Raw genomic sequence first — 19,871 nt, forward strand, 5'->3', positions numbered from 1 at the left:
GACTTTAGGTGCCGGATGCAGACACATTCGCGAACAACGGAACTTTCTAATATGGCGTGTACAAAGATGCTCGCTCCTCTATTACCTGAGGACATGAGTCTACTATCACGATCTCTGCAGCCCCTGATCTGCTGACTATAGCTGCACAGAGAAATGCGAGTACCTTCTACATAAACCTTGGTAGGGTGATAACGACTAAGCTCCACCTGTACCTTTCGTACTCGCGGCGACGAATTAGGAAGCAGCTGTTACCAATCTAGCCAGCATGCACGGAGGAAACTATCCTCTGATCCACGTGTGCGGTATTGCTATCCTGGATCTGACGCATCTTCTTGAGACCTAGCCACTGAGATGACACTCATTGCAATTTCCCTGATATCCTCTCTACCTACCTCGCTGACATTGGACCAAGCTTTCCTTCGCTACCGCGCGCAGTCGAACAGAAAGCACGATGGCGCAGGATGCTATTCAAATATGCATCCTCCATTCAGCGATATACTCCATCACCCAATATCATTGTCGAACTATCGTTTCCGTCTTCAGCAAGAGTACAATCACGCTCTTGACCCAGCCATACAAGATATCATACTACTCACACACCCACCATGGTGGTCTCTGAAGAGCCATTTCTGGTCCTCGAGACACCGCTACCACCGCCGACTATCCGCACGCATCCACATCTTTTCAGTTCACAAACAAGCTATCCAGCGCCGCCGCCACCCACCCGCCAGGTACCAACCCACCTCCTGCGCCCTGGTTCATACATACCACAACTCACTTGTCCGACACCGACTCTACCCACCCGACAGATTGCGTCTCGCCCTCTACCTCCAGTTCAGTATCCCCAGCCAACTCTCCAACCAACTCTCCAACCAAATCTCCAACAACAACAACCATCACCATCAAACCAACCGATCATACCTAGTGAACACACATACAAGGCCCCGACCCGTCCCCCCGGTCTCTCCACTCAACCAGGCCAATACCCAACGCAGCTCTTCGACGCACTCATCTACCAACACAAATGTGCAGGCTGTGTCCACGAGCGTTTCTACGGGAAAGAATACAGCACGTACCATTGGCCGGCGTGTAGGTGGTTGGAAGGGAGGGAGAGGATGGGGAATGCGGATGCGAAGGTGGGGAGTGGGGGGTGGAGGAATGTTTTTAAGGATGAGAATGGTGGGGATGGGAGTGGTGAGGGGGATAGAGAGGGGAGTGGGGAGAATGGATGCTGGGTTGGAAATGGAGATGGAGGAGCGGCGAGGCGGGCATGGGAGAGGAGAGGAGGAGATGGAAGGGGGGTGAGGGCGTGTGATGGGGCGGAGACTTGGAGGAGGGAACAGAGATGAGGAGGGGTTGGAGGAGGGGATAGAGAAGAGATGGGGTTGTGTCTCGATAGAGTTCGGTTTGCTTCGGCGTACTATACCTGATTCTGTTTCGCAGACTTGTGAACTCAGAGTGTTTAGAGGACATAGCGTTAGGAAACGCAGGGTTCGCAACGCGCAGGAAAGACCAAAGGTGTTGGGTAGAGATAAGAATGAATAAACTTGATCGTACAAATACCAACACCACATACCTACAACGCCATAGCACAAGATGTCCACTCCAATGCTCCTTGATGGATGCTTGTACTCAACGCCAAAGCTCAAAGCCAATATACCCCTAAATACTCTCCCCAGTCTCAGCCCTCGGCCTAAACCCATCCGGCGTAAAAGTCCACCCCCTCCCCTCCGTAGGCGTCATAGCCCTCCTCCTCTCCACCGGACTCCAATCCATGACGCCTGGCGCTGGCAACCCCGCAATGGCCGCATCATCCCTCGCGCGATGTCTGTCCATACTCTGTCTCTCTAGACTTTGTCTTTCCACAACACCACCTCCACCGCTACCACCAGCCGCCGTCGCAGCACTCCCCTGCATAACCACGCCGCCCGGACTGCCCAACCCCTCGGTATCAGTTACCAGCCTGACACCCGCGGTACGTTGGCGTTCCCTCTCCTTGACCGCGCGTTTCCCCTCTGCCTTCTTCTTCTCAAATTCGATGATGAGGGTCTTGAAATACGCTTCTGCGGCGCTGGTCGCGGAGTAATGAACGGGTGTCCAACTATAACTATTACTCGCCAGCGGATTCGCGCCGTACTGCAGTAGCATCCTCAGGGCCTTCAATTCCCCCGCCGCAGACGCATGGTGCAGCGCTGTGTTGCCTTGTAAATCGCTCGCGGAGAGTAGATTCGGTCCGTGGAGGATGAGCGTGGGAATGAGATGCAGCGTCCCCGCGCCGGACTGACACGCCAGCATGAGAGCATCGAGCCCAGATTTATTCTTCCAGTCCACAGCCTCAGGGAAGCGCTTAGCGAGGTAAACGCCGCATTCCTCCTTGCCCGCCGAAGCCGCAAGCATGAGGGGGGTTTCCCAATCGTTGTTCCTGCTGATCATGCCGTCTTCATGGCCGGCGTCGACGAGGAACTCGGCAATGGTCGTGAAGCCATGTTTAGCCGCGAGGTGCAGGGACGTGTTGGAGCGGTCGTCAAAGTCCGGGTTGCGCAGGTACTTGTGGTTGTTGCGGATGATGCGTTGGACGAGGGCGAGGTCGTTGAGGAGGATGGCGCGCCGGAGTCGCCGGGGTACGTCAATCCTGAGGGACGCCATTAGGGACGCGTTCGCAGGCTGGGGGGTACGTGGAGGGGCGCGTTACTCTGTGGGATACGACTTACATGGCTGCGGCAGTGAAACATGGTGGGATGATCAAACGGCGAGGAGACGCGCGGGCAATCGCGTGGTGACGTTGGGAAGCTGAGCTGCTGTGGGGCGGGAGCGTTGGGCCTTGGATCAAGCTGCGGGGACCTTTCACGGAATCTTGCTGCAACTGGCCTAGTACTCGCGTGGATGCGCTGCATGGATCCGTCCGTCAGATTAGCGACTCTTGTAGCATCTGCACTGTCACATGTCACTAGGATTCGATGGTGTGTCATGACGTCTCGGATCTGGTCTATTCATGCATCATTAAGATGTTTGTCCCACATTGTCGGGAACTTCTATCAATGCCAGCCGATATGCGGCTATCTTACACGCTCACGAAATGATCGTCCAAGCTGTATTGCCTCTACAAGCCTTCAAAGTCTCCAGCCGCATCGTCCTCGTCAATGTCGCCATCTTGAATCTCCTTGGCCAACTCGCGTTCTCTCTCGCGTGCCTCCTGAGCGTTCTTGAGCTCCAGACGATGTTGGTTCATGGGGTAGCGCATGGCCTTGACGCACTCGTCGTGCAGGGTCAAGCACGCCCGAATGCGCTCGTGGAATGCCTCACCAGGCTCGCGGGTTGCATAGATGTCGCCAGCGACCTTGGTCTGCATGAAACCCTTCTCGTGATCAATTGAAGCCTCTATGACTCCGTCGCGGATAGCCTTGGCAACAATGTACTCAGCCGACTCCTCGCTCTCAAGACCAAGGCGGATGCAGATGTCGCGGAGCGAGATGCGCGAGTATGAAAGCGACAGCATGCGGATGCCAGTCTTGATGACGTTCTGGCGCAGACGGAGAATCAGGGTGTAGGTGCCGTCACGGTGGAAGACGGATGAGGATGTCTGCACAACCTTAAGGAAGCCCTGTAGGTCACCGACACGGACTGCCTGGACCAGACGGAAGTAAGGCTCCATGGCACGCTCCAGACGGGGCTGGCTGAAGACGTCGCGCTCGGGGATATCACCCATCAGCAGCTCAACGACTACCAGGAGCTTCATTGAGGCCTGGTAGAAGCCAGTTGCGCAATGGGCAGAGGGCGACTTGCGGGTGGCGCTGATCAGGTGCTCGTGTGCCTCGGTGTAAGACAGCTGGATAGCCCGTATGCGACCAAGGTAGTACAGGTACCTCGCGACCTGGTTGTTAGGGGCGTTTGGTGGGAATTGTGTCTGCGCAACGAGGAGATCGGCTTGTGTGATGTCGGCGGTCGAGAGGTAGTTTCGGAGCAGCAGGGTGGTGACGGACGCCTGCGTGTCGGGGTCCTTCCTGAGCACGGCGCTTCGGAGGGCGGCGAGCAGCTTTCCGCGGATGTTGATGACGGGCGACTGCTTGGACGGGGGCTTGGGGTCCATCTCCTCGTGGAAGAGGGAGAAGTAGAAGTAGGCCTTGGCTGCTAACGAGTCCAGCGTCCGCCTGTTGAGCTCTCGGATCTTGTCTACCAGCGTCTCGGCGAATTCGGCACCCTCTTCAAACTCCTTTTGATCGTAAAGATATACCTGCACCCGTTAGATATGAACCATTGCTGCCGTCACCAAACGTACCTGTATCAGAATGGCTATGTATACGTCCACCTCGGGCAGGGGCTCCTTGGTGTTGTTCTTGTTAAGTTGCACCTCCTCCTTGTACTGGGATACGACGCTCTGTATCGCCTCGCCGTCCATGCCAATGTACTCGATGAAGTTGCGCGCCGTGGCGTTGTTGGGCGAGTACGTCAGGATGATGACGGAGCATAGCACGCGGTCGGTGAGCCTCTTGCGGAGCGACGATATGGAGCGGAGGGCGCGTAGGGTGAAGCGGGTATCGAACTGGGCAACGGCTCGCTCGAGGAGCACAAAGTTGCTGCGGATGTCTGTCGTCGTCGGATCAGCACGCTGGTACAGATACTTGCACGCCGCAACCTCGGTGGCGATGATGTGGTTGGGGCACATTTTGCGGACCGGCCACGAGGTAGTGCAGTTGGTACAGGGGCACTTTGAGGTAAAAGGCATGTTGACTACTTACCAGCAATCGCCTTCTGCTCGACGTTCTCGGTTTTGGGCTGCTCGCCCTCGACGACGACGCCTTCCATGCTGTCCGCCATGATGGTCGCTCTTGACGTGTAGGTGGAGGGGCGGAAGGTGCGGTGTTTATGGGGGGAGTGGTGGGTGGTGAGGGTGGTGTTGATGCTTTGCGGAGGTTGAGCTCCCAGCTTCACTGACGCCAGCGCGGCGGAACGTCGGGGAATAGTTATCGAGCACCGACGCGCCCTTGTTGACCCCCGCGTCACCCAGCATACTTTCTGTATACAGTTTGTGTGCACCATGGCACTTCTGGATGCACACCTAGAGCAAATCTCGCTCTGCGCAGCGTCAATCGCAGAGTTGCCGTGCGTCTCCCGTCCTTCACCCTCGATAGCTTCCGACTGAACACCCCCAGGTTCGCCCCGCCCAAGATCTTCACCAACGCGTTACTGCAAAACCACGATATCACGAGCTTGATCCGAGACACCGAACTTCACGAACGCGCGCTATTCTCCGTCCCTCCGCCACCAGCAGCCCCGAAGCATGCCGAACCAGCTCCGTCTACCAATAGGCGCAACACTATCTTCAACCCCAATGGAGGCGGCAGCACCAGCACAGGCGGCGGTGGTGCAAATGCTGTCAGAGCACCCAGACGTAACACGGCTGTAGCAGCAGTTCTCGGTAATGAACTAGTAGAGAGGATACGTCGAGGCGGTGGAGGCGGAGCAGGCTCAGGCCTAGGCTACAGAATGTACAACGGCAGCAACAAGAACGAGATCGACGTAGAATCTTTGTTAGAAGGCGCCGAGAAGCTTCTTGGAGTCTAGTACGTCTCAATCAACGTCAGACATGCAATCCCCAACTGACCAAGGACAGCCCCATACCAGGCGTCCACGACAAGATCGCAGCCATGCGCCAACGACACGCCCAAGTCTCTGCCTCGCTAGAATACTACGAAAACCGACTTGCCGAACAACAAGCTCAGCTCGGCAAGCTGAACCGCTCACGAGGTGACTACGCGGAGGAGGATATGGATGAGCTCGAAGAGGAGCCCGAGCCAGTAGTCGTGCTGACGGAGGAAGACCTACGGCGCGAGGAAGAGGAGACGCGTCAACTTGAGAAGAAGAAGAAGGAGCTTGAGGATCGTGTTACTTCCATGTCAAGAGATATATCTGGTTTGAGGTGATCAGGAAATGGTTGAGAGTGTGATTTGAAGTTAGGCTAGGAGTTGCAATATGATACCCCATGTTTTCGTCTCAGCAATTTGGACTATACCATGATAGACTACATGCTTTTTCGCGAGCAGAGAGACGATGATGCAATCATTGTTATTCGTTAATCGTTACTAGGGATATTTCATGTACAAAAGAGGAAACTCGTCAAAGTCTGCATGCTTTCCGTCACTAAAACAGCGCACCACCCAGCATAGCGCCACCAAGGAAACCAGCTGCAATGGGCAGACCAGCACCACCGCCATAGCCATATCCATACGGCCTACCGTACGGCCCAGCAGGGCGCATATACCTCACACCAGGATTTCCAAACTGGCGGGCACCATACGGGTTGTATCCATATGCCCCCCTTGGTGCGTATGGTCCATGAGGCGGCTCGATATAAACATCCCTACCCTGACGATCCTTGCCCAGCAACTGCGGCTGCCCCGTCTCCATAGCACGTATTAGAGCCTGTCTTGTACGCAGATGTTGAAGATACGCCTGCCGTTCTTGCTCCGCACGCTGAGAGCGAGACTGTTCGCGCTGCTCATGCGTCTGACCTGTAATCTTGTCCTTTAGTTTCCGCGAGAACTTGTGTATTCCAGTCGGTTCACCAGGCGCCGCAGCGCCTTTACCCTTCGATGTAGGTCGTGGAGGGAGTTGATCTTCGGCGTCGGAGTCCTCAGCTGTGAGATCCTCCAGTGTCATGGTTCGGTGCATGCGCGTGTGCTTCTTACGCTCTTCGGGGGTCAAAGTGTTGAGATACTGCTCGTCGTCGTATGGGTGCGTCCATATGCTACGTGGAGGATCGGCTTTGGTATCGACGAAGAATTGGTGCGAGGTCTCGGGGTCGAAACTACGGACCCAACCGTCAGGGAGCGCGCGCATCTCGTCCTCCATCGAGCGGCGGCGCTCGGGTGGAATGCCATTGCGTTCGGTGCGTGCTGCAGGACCGTCGGTCGAGACGCGATGGATGCCTTGGGAGGGCTCGGCGTCGAAGATGGCGGCTTCGTAGCTGGGTGGTGGCTCGTTGGGATGTGAAGTTGCCATTGTGGAGGGTGTAGGGCGTATGAAGCTTTGAGGGAGGTTCTTGGTACTTTTCTGGAGACGATGTCTTGAATTTGAGGTAGTAGAGCTTATAGGTGAGCAGATTGAAGGTTGTTGCAGTGTATGTGGATGTAGTGACATCCATGGATCGTTTGCAGAAGGAAGTGGCGTCGATGCTCATGACGTCAATGTGGCCGTGCATCTCAACGGGGCTAAGGGGCAGCACCTCCGATGTGTTTCTGGCATGTGATCTTCGCCACCCTTCTGTGCATCACCAATCTGCACCATTCTGCCATCATGGCTTTGCCACACATCATGCGAAAGCCTGAAACGCATGCGCAACATCCGGGGAAGCCTTTCCAGATATCCATGAGTGCACACCAGCCTCGTCTCTCCACCATGTGCGCTTGTCACACTGCAGAAATCCCCACAGGGACAGATGGCGCGTGTCCCACCGAGGTCTCGAGACCGACAACCGAGACCCCGGCGCTGGCTTCGGTAGTCTGAGATCTCGTGTTCGACGCTTCTTGCGCCCGGTAATTTCCTAGCTATGTCCGCAGCATCTGCGTTTGTTGGGTATGTCGAGCCGGACCAAGGATTACATCACGAGCGTGCTGCGACGATGCCAAACATCTTGGACATATCGATTCCAGCTATGAAAAACATAGCAGCACTGCCACTTTACTTGACAAACGGTCAGATCTCTATATCATCTTCTTCACACACCTCAATCAACATACCTTGCTCCGATGATCATGCGGCTGAAGCACCACACCGAGTTGGGAAATACGGTGTCAAACACGCAGGTCAGGTGCAGCGTTCCCGTCCTTCTTCTATTCTACCAAGGTTATATGGTCTTACGTCTACTGTCGAGGCAGTCAGCCTCGCGCGCACCTTGCTATCATTCGGAACCACCCACCAACGCTTTAGGAGATCTGCGCCGGGCTCTGGCTCTTCCTTACCAACCCTCGAATAGGCCTGGAAATGTTTTGGGGCACGTTGTTTGGTCATGCGAAGAATCCACGATACCACATCTATGGAAGCTATACTGTATGCATCTACTGACAAACGTGTAGCTTCTCAATGTGTGTACTCTTACCGCTTTTGAGCTGTACAGCCTGCCCTATTTCCATCGACTACCACAACTCCACAGATCCATTGTCTGAGGCAAGAACGTATATCGCCATATGTTAAGGGTTACTAGTCAAAGCATTATGGGACGACCCGGGCGCCACGGTCGATTTGTGCGCTCGAGCACCCGATGAACTGGTCGCGAGACCTTCGGCGGGATGAGGCTTCAGGTACCCGAGAGCCGTATGTGCTACCAGGCGAGTGCATGTACTTTCCGAGGAACTTACTTGGGCAATCTCCCCGCGTTTGGAGTATCCACCCTTCACGTCTTAGGTCGATGTCTTAGATGGACAAACCGACCTTCCTATACTGAATATGGATGGCCATCCCCCGGTAATTAACGCTACGGTACTGTACCTCATGGCTTGCTTTCCCAGGTTATATAGCTTGCCGCGCCCTGCAGCAAGGCAATCTTTACCGGGTCACTATCCATCACTCGACACATTCCTTCATCACATACACGATCCAAGGACTATCACGTACCTGACCTTCTCTGGATTACTATCCCTGTCTTAACTTCTCGTGCACTTATACGCTTCTAGCTGTCAGCATGGCGAAGCTGACACCTTTCCTTCTGGCCTTGTTTTATCTTTCCTCTTCCGTTCGCAGCCTGCCCGCGGTAGGAGAAGTAAGAAGAGGGCCAGCTAAGGTTGCGGCTCGCGAGATCACGTTGACAGACGTTTCGGTCACTACAAGTTATAGCACAGCTATTACGTCGTTGCAGTCGGCCTCTCCCACTGTAGAACCATCCAATACCGGTGTACGTTACATTCTCACAGACCGCGTTGAAAATGCACAATCTGACAATGACTAGAGCTTTTTGACGGGCCTGCCTTCAGGTGGTTTCACAAAAGATCCGGTCGATGGTCCAGGCACTACAACAGCCACCAAGCCACTCTGTCCCGATGAAACGCCTCTTGAGCCTGGTCCTACAGCACCCTTCAATCCAGCTTCGTCAAACATCTTCCAATCTATTGCGAGCGCAGTAATTCCGTCGGCTATCCCTTCCAGAGCAGACCACCCCGTTCAGAGACAGAACATCGACGACAGAGACGTGCCGGCCCAGACGAACAAGTTTTATGCCAACTTCTTCCTTGGCAGCCAATCTTTCCCGACCTGGACACACCCTTACTCTCTGTCGTGGGCTCGCCGAAATGATGGTGGCCCAAACGGTACGTAAAAACATACGTAGATGTCAGGCGCATACTGACATGAACTTCTACCCATCTCAGGTATTGCCATTAGTCACACAACCCGGGACAGATTTGCTTTCGTTCCAAATGCTGATGACACTCGGTTCTTCATCTCACCGCTCGGTATCCAACACATCATACTGTCCGCAAAAGAACTAAAGGCGGATACATATCTCTCCCTTTCACGTTTGGGGGCCTTCTCCACATATGTGAACTTGCGACCAAACAACCTCCAGGGTACCCGCATCATGATGTCTCTTCCTGTTGTTCAGGGCATGGGCATGATGACAGCCGTTTACGACAGAGCAACACCAGTCATCAAGACCACTGTTTTCTTCTTGTCCCTGGAATACGTTGCGCTGATCAATGGTATCACGCACAAGTATCGGATCGTACTCAACGATGGGTCGCACTGGCTTCTCTATGCCACTTCGGACGGGTCTGTTGGTACACCTCCCTTCGTGTTAGAGAATAGTGAGACCATCACCGGCCCTTCCGATTTTGTCGGTAAGATCCAAGTCACGAAGAATCCATCAGGCACGGCAGTAGAGGGCATATTTGACAATAGCGCCGGTGTATACCCAGTCAATGGCACTATATCCGGGAACGTCAACGGGGCTTTCGGGAGTTATACAATAAGTTGGGCCAAAGGCGGTGCAACGGAGCGGCCGTTGCTGATGTACGCGCTACCTCATCATGTCGAGTCGTTCGACCAACAAACTGCGGCCGCCTTGAAAGACATCACACTAGTCACCACGACGAAGGGCTTTGCACGAGCTATTGTTTCCGACAAGATGACAATGGTGGAGAACGATCTGCCCGACAGTATTGGTTTTGCCCCATGGGCCAAGAACCCCAGCGCAGCTGGAGGCTCGGAGAACATCAATCTGAACGCCCAAGCCCTCGCGCTCATCAACCAAGCTGGCATAGCTGAGCTAAGCCAGAACATGATTCCGCAGACCTCACTGAACAGCATGTACTACTCCGGCAAAGGACTGGCCAAGTTTGCTGCCATCATCTACACAATGAACACCATGACGGGCAACAGCCAATACGCCTCCGCTGGGTTAGGTCGCCTCAAGGACGCTTTCAACGTTTTCGTCAACAACACGCAGCCCGAGCCACTTGTCTACGATCAGGTCTGGAAGGGTGTCGTGTCACGTGCCAGCTACTCCGGAGATCTTGGTCTGGACTTTGGAAACACGCTATACAATGATCATCACTTCCACTACGGGTACTTCGTTTACACCGCTGCCGTCATCGGCCATCTCGACCCTACATGGCTTGGCGAAGGTAGCAACAAAGCCTGGGTCAACAACCTAGTCCGCGACTTTGCAAACCCCGTAAGTGACTCGGAATTCCCCTTCCAGCGCTCCTTCGACTGGTTTCACGGTCACTCCTGGGCAAAGGGCCTCTACGAATCCGGCGACGGCAAAGACCAAGAATCCACCTCGGAAGACACTTTCGCCACCTACGCGCTCAAGATGTGGGGCCGAATCATCCAAGACGCGAATATGGAGGCACGAGGAAATCTTCAACTCGCCGTCCAAGCGCGCAGTATTAAGAACTACTTTCTCATGGAAGCCGACAACAAGAACCAACCCGCTGGCTTCATTAAGAACAAAGCAACCGGCATCCTCTTCGAGAACAAGATCGACCACACCACGTACTTTGGCGGAAACATCGAATACATCGAGGGCATCCACATGATCCCGCTCAACCCCTCCTCCGCGTACACTCGTCGTAAGCAATTCGTTCAAGAAGAATGGGACACGTACTTCAGCAACGGCCGCGCCGAGCAAGTCCAAGGCGGATGGAAGAGCATCCTGAAGGCCAACCAAGCCTTGTTCGACCCACAAGCTTCATACGACTTCTTCGCCAACCCCAATTTTAACGAGCAGCTTGATGGTGGCGCGAGTCGTACGTGGTATCTGGCGTACTCAGCAGCGCTTTTGGGCGCGGATGAAGCAGGTGCGCAGCGCGATTACCAGATGGATTACGTAGGGCCCGAGAAGGAAGGGCAGAAGATCGAAGCGAGGGAGGGTCGGGAGGTGTCTGTTGATGTGGATGAGATGTGGTATGGAACGAGCTCTAGTGCTTGGAGTTCTGGGTTTAATTGGCCGAAGCCTTCGAGCACTGGTTCGGCTTCTACCTTGTCGAAGACTACTACTTCGTCTAAGGCTTGGTCTTCAGGGTTCAACTGGCCCCCTCGTTCGAGCACTGCATCGATGACTACTTCCTCTACTCTTTCGAGTACCGCATCGATGACAACTTCGTCCAAAGCCTGGTCTTCAGGATTTAACTGGCCCGCCCCGACGGTCGTTAAACCTACACCGACTTCGTCTTCGACGACCAAGGAGCCGGAGATGACTATGGTTTCTAGTGCTGGCAAGAGTGGCGGCAAAGGCGATGAGGAGAGCTTGTGGGAGCTGAGTCTTTAGGTAGGTGGCTGAGCTGGCGGTGGATGGGAGGAAGTGGACATGTGTTTGTTCTTCTTGTGGCTATTGCTGTGTAGACTTATTCGTGTAGATACTATGTTTAGAAACGAAATCAGACAATATCTTTTATACGCGACTTTGCTAAGGACGACCGGCATCTCATGTTCAGATACCACGATTCAATGCATTGGAGTTTGCAGAAGAGTAGAAGGTGCTGTCACCGCCATGTGGCGTCACGGGAGTGGCGTGTGTATGTGGGTCGGGATACGGCACCCGGAACGTCTCTTAAGCCGTGGACCGACCTACTATTAGGACATCGGGAGAGCCCCTCCGGAGTAATCATTCGTTCTATCGGGCCGGCTACTATAACAAGTCCTATTTAAAGGATCAAGCCTGGGTCTGATCACTAATCCGATGAGCAGATATGTTTCGCACTTTACCGTATGTGTATGAGGGGGATAACGCTCTCTGCAGGTCCCCGCAGCATCCGTATCTTCCGCGAATGCTTAGCAGCGGTGATGGCGTCGCTTGCTTTCTTGAACTGTCCCGATGATACCAGTCATCAAGAGATCTGTTGCAGCTGCACGTCAGGTTCTTTGGTGTTCGCCGAAGGGCTTGATTAACATTGTCCATTGCTTGCAATAGACTAATCGACCAGACCGCCATCTTCCAGGTGCCAAGTATGAACACGCATCCTCACCGTCTCTTGACAAAGGTACCCATGTACCCATCCCACCATGTCTTCGTACCGACAACCCGTTAGTCAACACAACGCACATACCACCGAGCTCGACGTTGAGGTTACGAAGTAACGTGGATACTTCTGACGTCGGAATACGAGGGATCGTAATATATAACCACAGCATCCTCACCACACTGCCATCCACCCACGCTTTCATCTCAAGTCCGGACCGAATCACCCGACACTCACTAACAAACCAACAAACCCATTTCAACCGCCAAAATGCACTTCACCCTCCCCGCCATCACCCTCGCCCTCGCGGCCGCCGTCAGCGCCAGCAACCCCATCCAGGCCGCCTGGAACGTAACCCGCTCTTATAAAGACGTCAGCCAACAAGTCGTATCCTTCGAAATCACCGCCGTCTACGTCGACGAAGAATACCCCGATGGTCTCGAATCCAAGTGCACATGGGTTGAAAAGGGCCAGGTCTACGGCGTCCAATGCACCCCGGACACGTTCTCAGTTGAGCCCCAGCGCGATGGTTTGAGTAAGTTGTTGTCGCATGAAGGAGATACATGAGAGGGGTTGAGGGCTAACGTGGAATGTGATTGTAGCAATGAAGGTCCACCAGACTATCGAGAAACCGAACCAGCAGGTCGTGTATGGAGAGGGCGAGGTTCCGAGGAGTGGACATGCTGTTATTCCTGTTAATGCTCGTGTCGCTTAGGTTGGTGATGGCTATTTCGAATATGTGTTGGAAGGCGGAGGAGATGGGGGACATGAGAAGTCGTATTGAGTAGAAGTGCGTTGGCAGAAGTTGAGAAAGAATCGATTGCGCGTCAACCTGGGGAAAATAGAACACCCTACATCAACGTTAGGTCACCTTCTTTGCATGTTTTCATGTTACTGTAGTCCGCAGACCTGTTTTTCCTGGTGTCGGATGATTTCGCCTTTGACTTTGACTTTGACTGGTCCTAGTTCGGGCTGCGTACTGAGGTTGTACTTACGGTATGATTGCGAGTAGCGACTTCCCTCAAGCCTGAGGTGAACAATGTAATTTGTCTCCTGGACTTACTAGGCATGGTTAGGCGATGCTCGATGATGCGCAAAACCTTGGAGGCGGGCCGACATAATGTCTGTTTCGGTTCGTTCAACTTGCAAGTGGGCCGAAGAGGTAGTTCTAGCTCTAGAAGTGGACGGCGTCTTAGCACTGCCGACTAAGGCAACTCTGTAGAAAGATCGACGAAAAGCGATCGTCAAGAGCCTCGGGACGCACACGTGCAAGAGCCTAGGGGTCGATCTTGCCACCCAGATTCGCGAGCAGAATGCGCGCATGACGATAGCAGACGGCATCATGAAGAGCCAATAGTCACAGTTTCGCTGCACGTCTTCCCAATGTTCTCATGAACAAATCTCCTTCATAGGCGTGTATTTCCCCATGCGATAGACATGAAGCCGGCTTCTAGTCGTATGGCGCTTGACAGAATAAAGCACGCGCTAGGGACGGCCCTGATTCGCACATGGGTCCAGGGGAAAATCAGCGTGACTCGCTGCCCACAGCGCCGAAGGTGACCGTACAACAACTCGCTTTGCCTGGTCGACAATGAAAATTAAGTTTCATGCACGGCCGAACGACTAGAGAACGCAGATGGCGCACGTCAAATGTGGGTAAGAATGTTAATAACTGGTCCCCCCATAGACCATTGTGTCCGCGGAGGGGTTCTTTCATTCCACTACCATGGCGCCGCTTTCACGACTTCTTACACGGCGAGCAGCCTTGTTTTCCCTTGTCGCATCAACACTCGCACAAACCGGCAACCCCATTCTCGACCCCATTCTCGAAACCATTGGATCAACTCTTCAGGGAGATGGACTGATTGATGGTACACTTGGTGCTATCGGCGGAATACTAGGCGGCGAGCAAACCTTCGACTATGTCGTTGTTGGAGGAGGGACGGCAGGTGCTGGGGTTGGCGTAAGACTAGCCGAGGCAGGCTTCAGCGTTGCTATCATCGAAGCTGGAGGCTTTTACGAGATCGCGAAGCCGGTCTTGGGCACCACTCCAGCAGGATCCTTCTTTGGAGTTGGAGCGAGCCTCGCCGACATGGTACCGACGACAGACTGGGGTTTCGCCACGGAGCCACAACCGCAGCTGAACAATCGCCGAATCCACTATGCTCGCGGCAAATGCTTGGGTGGGAGCAGTGCTTTGAACTTCATGGTTTACCACCGCGGGACCACGGCAAGCTATCAGATGTGGGCCGATGCGGTTGATGACCAGAGCTATACCATGGCAAACCTTACCCCATTCTTCAACAAAGCAGTGACCTTCACTGCCCCCGGAGAGCGGTCGCTTGACAACATCACGACGACTTACGATGCATCCAGCTTTTCAAATAGCGGTGGGCCTGTGCAGGTTGGCTACGGAAACTGGATTTCGATCTGGGCATCTTACCTCGAGAAGGCTTTCAACGCCTTCGGTATCCAGGAGAACACAGACTTCAACAACGGGAAGTTGCTCGGGTACCAATGGTCGCAGAGTACCATCCGGTCCCGCGATCAGACACGAAGCTCGTCGGTTGCTTATATACACGCCGTACAAGCCAATTCCGAGGCCTCACGCAATCTCAAGGTGTTCACCCATACACAAGCTCGGCGAATCTTGTTCGACAAATCTTCTGCCAGGCCTAAAGCAAACGGAGTCGAGGTATCAGCCCTTGTTGGGCTGGCAAAGTACACCATAAAGGCTCGTCGCGAGGTGATAGTGAGTGCTGGAACGCTTCAGTCTCCTCAACTACTCATGCTCTCGGGCGTTGGTCCGACTGACGAGCTTTTGGAACATGGTATCGACCAGATCGTTTCAGCCCCAGGTGTTGGTCAGAACATGTGGGATCACGTTCTCTTTGGTCCTTCGTACTCCGTCAAGTTCAAGACTGTAGGTTCCATACTTCTCAGACCTCTGGAATTGGTCAATGCGCTTGTTGAGTACACAACGAAAGCCAAGGGTCTACTCACCTATGCGGCTGACATACTGGGATGGGAAAAACTGTCGAAGGTGGAAGGAATTCGCGACAAACTCAGCCAAAGCACACTGGATGCACTGAAAACCTTTCCTGACGACTGGCCCGAGGTAGAATACATCGCTGCCGATGCGTATGCAGGAAATTTCCGTTATCCCCTGGCGCAACAGCCTCTGAACGGCAAGAAGTATGTCAGTATTCTTGGAGCCATGGTGGCACCGCTGTCGCGAGGCAACATTACACTCAAATCGTCGAACCCACTCGCTGCGCCGGCCATCAACCCGAACTGGCTGTCTGATCCAGCCGATCAAGAGCTCGCTATCGCCTGGTACCGTAGGATGCGCGAAGTCTTTGCGACAAAAGAGGTCGCATCACAACTGGAATACATGGGTAGTGAAGCGTACCCAGGCCTCGACAAGGACAGCGACGAACAGATTCTTGCAGTCATCCGAGACAGCGCGATCACAGTATGGCACGCCTCTTCGACCTGCCGAATGGGCAAGAGCGTACTCAGAGATGGTGTTCGCGAGCGAGTCGATGAGATGGATGTCGTCGACTCCGAGGCCAAGGTTTTTGGGGTAGATGGGCTTCGTGTTGTGGACGCCAGTATTTTTCCATTCCTGCCGCCTGGCCATCCTCAAAGCACCATCTATGCATTAGCAGAGAAGATCTCGCAGATCATTGTTCGGGATGGTCGCAGTAGTACGTAGCGCTCACATTAATGGAGTGGGAAATTGAAGATGATGACTGTGGGGCTACTAAACTGGTGTTGAAGAGACGATTTGATGCAACTTCGCGCGGGTCGGCAGTAATTAATGTGATTCATCCGCTAGCTCAATTAGTCTTAGTCCGGCTATACCCCAGAACGCGCAAAAGTGGGCCGATGTCAGCGCGTCGCTCACCCAACCCCTTTGTCCTTCCCGAAGTCCCTGCATGAACAACTTTGGAACCGCTTTGGTCAACCTATGCATATAGCCGTCCAGATATTGGTAACTCAACTGGCAAGCTCGAGAAGCTACAATGACCAACTGTCTCCTGGCGATAGCTGTCCCACCCCGAATGTGTAGAAGCACCCCACTGCACAGGCCGCAGGCTCGCATCTTGGTCCACCATAGGAGGATGGCATGCAGCGCTAATAGCCACGGAGCAGCTTGCAGCCAGAGGAATACCAGCAGGGTATTTGAAACACGAGAGCACTGCCCCGAAACCTGCGATGATGGTCGCGATGACAAGCGTCAAGATTATGGCCATTGGCGAATATCCGACTGTCGAGATCTGATTCACAGGTTGACGCGTTTGATCCGTGATGGAAATGCGGACCATGAAGACACTCTGGGAAGCGAGCCAATGGAAGAGGCCAGAGATAATCGTCATGGGGATCGCATATCGAAACGGCACGTTAAGCCAATGGGTATCTCGCTGTCCTCCACGCGGAGAGGTGACCCGAAGGGGTTTGCGCTCGTTCAGATACGAGGCCCATTCGTGTGCGACAAGCATGTTCGTATAAAGTGCGTTAAAGGCTAGGTAAAAGTAGGACAGTAGTACTTGTGGTGTGTTTGCAAGCATGATACTACCTACGAGCGGAAGGTTGGAGCTGAACAGGTTGGCGCCGTTTACGGTGCCAAAACCGATTTGCCATAGTTCGCGTGGGTCCGAGGGCATACCCATGAGAGAATAGTAAAGACTTGGAATGCCGAAAACGAAGACGGCAAAATAACTGGCCCAGGGATGATAAGCTTAGATCGTGGCTTAAGGTCTGCTGACTTACGTTGCGTATGTTCAGATCCATCTGCCCTCGCTGGGAGCCTTCCTCCACCTCTCCTCTTCTGCATTGTATCTTTGGGGAATGGATATCCGCGCTGTTTGCTGGGACGTACCCTCTTCTCCCCAAAGAGACTCGATAAGCTGTCTGGAATATAGACAGCGATTGCGGGTTGTCGGATCTGGCTCATCGAGATATGTCGCCACTACATCGCCCACCGTAACGAGAGGAGCATGGTCTCCACAGATGAAGAGCGTCGCAGCTATACAGGCCACCTTGACGATGTTTGAAAGTATGACAGCGAGTGCGATAGAGAAGCTGAACTGTAGTTTGCAGAATTCCTCGACTTGCTCGACTATGCAATGATTGATTCGGCTGCCATAAGGTTGCCAATCTGACCGATTGTGCGGCACTTCATAGCGACTCCGAACATCGCAGCCTTTGACTACATGGGAAGGACAGCGCCACGTGTTCGATGGATAAATCTCTGGCGAGGCTATTTCGGGTAGTCTCTGCGTTGTAGGCGTAAGGTCGAGTTTGTGCGGCGATTTCCGGTCTATACGATCTGACGGGGAATTGATGTCATCCCAAACATAATACGAGGTGTTGGGGTTACGCCACAATTGCCACGCTGTGTTGTTCCGCCACACTGTGGGGTAGTCTTGCACCAGATAAACGTTACCCACTCCAGAGACGTAATGGTTGTCGTACTGGGTAAAGCAATCCCAAGTGCTGATATTCTTGTATCTCGGCATCGTGCCGTCCTTTCTCAAATCGACGACATCAGAAAGATTGGGCCGATATTTGTCAATCTCAAGCACCATTTCTTCCGTGATATCTTTTGTCAGGTTCTTAAAGTTAGACGTGTCATAAGGCGCCCCGTGGAACCAATCCTCTGTTATAGGAAGGACTGCGTAGTTGTTGGCCTGAAGTTTGGCGAAGACCACTGAATTGAAAAACAGGTGGAGTGGCACAGAGGTGCAAAGCAGTAGAAGCCATACGGCTAATCTACTGCGTCCAATGTGTCTGAAGTTGCGCAAGTTTGGTACTCCGATGTGCAGCCATACTCGTTGCGCATGAGCCCGGTCAAGCTCTGCCCTATTGGGGGCGCTGAGGACCTGCATGCAATAGTTGCTTGCGCATAACAGTAGAGTGCTGAGGATGTTAACGAGCAGATGAATTCTGACGTTCAATCTTCTTGTCCGTCCACAGTTACCAATGCTCAATGTTCCGATGGTCCCTTCAATGATGTTTTCAGGGTTCTTCCATACCCATATCGTAACGACGAGGTTGAATATGGTGACTATTATCGCTCCTACGAGCGACAAGACTGCTCCGGGTCGCCATCCTGTCAGAAATGGTCGCCTGGCCGGCCGCCGAGGCTGGAACACCGCGGATCGGGTCAAAAGCAAGAAGTCGTCGTCGTGCGATTCATTTCCAGTGCTCGTGGCAAAGCTCTCCGGTTTAGTTGAGCTAGTACGTGATTCATGAATAACATCAATGCTGTAGTCGCTGTTTTGTTCGTCCGTGGGCTCCCTACGCTGGTTAGCAGCAGTTCCAAGGTTGCAATGACGTCATAGCCACGCGCCTAACTCTTACCTTCCAGATAGCTTGCTTCCCACAGAGTCGACACTCACGCTCGATTGCTCTTCCCTATATGGAATTTCATACATCGCATGTGGAAAGTGCATTTTATGTCGCATTGGGATGACATAGCAAAGCATCTGAACGCCCATGGGGTTTTAATTGTTACCTACCTACCTATGATCTTATCTCGGACCTGAAACTCCGCCACACATACCACTTCTCGCTCGAACTGCGCCCCAGCCGCGCCAGACATTTGCCAAGTATGGAAATGCATTTCGAGCATTCGCCGCGTGTTGGGTCGTGGGGGCCGAGCAGAAGCAAGCGGGCCGCATCTTGGTTCATGCCCAGCTGTGGTCTGCCTAGGGACTTAGGTAGAGTGCCTATCCCGCAACGCCAATGTTCTGCTCAGCCTCATCTTCTGAATATATCCCCGTGCTTACTGTACTGCTATCCTCACCGGTCGCTGCAAACGCGTGGGAATGAAAGGGGGATCGACGTTAACTCCGTGTCACCAGCACCAGTGCACTCACCAACATGACACCTTCTAGAGATTTACCTTTCTCTTTTGTCGCAGGCAAAGTGAACCTCGGGAGTATCTCTTTCGGTTGCATACGCATGCTTCATTATGGTGGAATGTTGATGCAGAGCAGGGCAACAAAACGCGGTCTAGTAACTCTATATAGTGATCTCAATGTAGGTGGATTTCCTAAACACCTTATATTCGCTGTAATGCAGCAGTAGGTATTATTAATAAAACTCTCTCTGTGACGTTTGCTGTGGATGTGGTGCCTCAACGACGACGACGACGTGCTTGTAAGGGGCAACAGACGCATGCTTCATCACTGGCCATAGATGAGATGCGTTCTGAATACTGCCCAGGTGATCTACCTTCCGAGATGTCAATGGATGTGTCTGACGTCAGAGGGCGCAATACGACGTGTCAGCCTTGCGAGTTACCTATGTAAGTGCAACAAGCGGATTTTCCATGCGACTGCACACTCTAGAGATACAGTCTGTTATATTCGCTGTACTAGATCTTTGGTCCGAGGCATTGGCCCTTTT

At 53.4% G+C, this 19,871-nt stretch overlaps 7 protein-coding genes across 7 annotated transcripts; 4 read left to right on the forward strand and 3 right to left on the reverse strand.

Annotated features, from left to right (window-relative positions):
* Positions 1 to 1,662: 1,662 nt before the first annotated feature.
* J4E92_003931 (uncharacterized protein) lies at positions 1,663 to 2,646 on the reverse strand (the record flags this gene model as incomplete). The annotated part of the gene is made up of 1 exon (XM_051495324.1): positions 1,663 to 2,646. One exon carries the CDS (start codon positions 2,644 to 2,646, stop codon positions 1,663 to 1,665), a length of 984 nt encoding a protein of 327 aa, XP_051354343.1.
* Positions 2,647 to 3,100: 454 nt separating this feature from the next.
* J4E92_003932 (uncharacterized protein) lies at positions 3,101 to 4,815 on the reverse strand (the record flags this gene model as incomplete). The annotated part of the gene is made up of 3 exons (XM_051495325.1): positions 3,101 to 4,231; positions 4,277 to 4,584; positions 4,737 to 4,815. The coding sequence occupies 3 exons, from the start codon at positions 4,813 to 4,815 to the stop codon at positions 3,101 to 3,103; spliced, it is 1,518 nt and encodes a 505-aa protein (XP_051354344.1).
* Positions 4,816 to 5,035: 220 nt separating this feature from the next.
* On the forward strand, positions 5,036 to 5,921 carry J4E92_003933 (uncharacterized protein; the record flags this gene model as incomplete). The annotated part of the gene is made up of 3 exons (XM_051495326.1): positions 5,036 to 5,100; positions 5,151 to 5,561; positions 5,612 to 5,921. 3 exons carry the CDS (start codon positions 5,036 to 5,038, stop codon positions 5,919 to 5,921), a joined length of 786 nt encoding a protein of 261 aa, XP_051354345.1.
* A 217-nt stretch (positions 5,922 to 6,138) lies between these two features.
* On the reverse strand, positions 6,139 to 6,999 carry J4E92_003934 (uncharacterized protein; the record flags this gene model as incomplete). Its single annotated transcript, XM_051495327.1, has 1 exon — positions 6,139 to 6,999. The coding sequence occupies one exon, from the start codon at positions 6,997 to 6,999 to the stop codon at positions 6,139 to 6,141; it is 861 nt and encodes a 286-aa protein (XP_051354346.1).
* A 2,282-nt stretch (positions 7,000 to 9,281) lies between these two features.
* Positions 9,282 to 11,761, forward strand: J4E92_003935 (uncharacterized protein; the record flags this gene model as incomplete). Its single annotated transcript, XM_051495328.1, has 2 exons — positions 9,282 to 9,287; positions 9,557 to 11,761. 2 exons carry the CDS (start codon positions 9,282 to 9,284, stop codon positions 11,759 to 11,761), a joined length of 2,211 nt encoding a protein of 736 aa, XP_051354347.1.
* Positions 11,762 to 12,722: 961 nt separating this feature from the next.
* On the forward strand, positions 12,723 to 13,167 carry J4E92_003936 (uncharacterized protein; the record flags this gene model as incomplete). Its single annotated transcript, XM_051495329.1, has 2 exons — positions 12,723 to 12,987; positions 13,055 to 13,167. The coding sequence occupies 2 exons, from the start codon at positions 12,723 to 12,725 to the stop codon at positions 13,165 to 13,167; spliced, it is 378 nt and encodes a 125-aa protein (XP_051354348.1).
* A 1,011-nt stretch (positions 13,168 to 14,178) lies between these two features.
* J4E92_003937 (uncharacterized protein) lies at positions 14,179 to 16,170 on the forward strand (the record flags this gene model as incomplete). The annotated part of the gene is made up of 1 exon (XM_051495330.1): positions 14,179 to 16,170. One exon carries the CDS (start codon positions 14,179 to 14,181, stop codon positions 16,168 to 16,170), a length of 1,992 nt encoding a protein of 663 aa, XP_051354349.1.
* Positions 16,171 to 19,871: the final 3,701 nt, after the last annotated feature.

Source organism: Alternaria infectoria (genome assembly GCF_024043175.1).
Source record: "Alternaria infectoria strain BMP 0036 chromosome Unknown scaffold_5, whole genome shotgun sequence".
Lineage (NCBI taxonomy): Eukaryota > Fungi > Ascomycota > Dothideomycetes > Pleosporales > Pleosporaceae > Alternaria > Alternaria infectoria.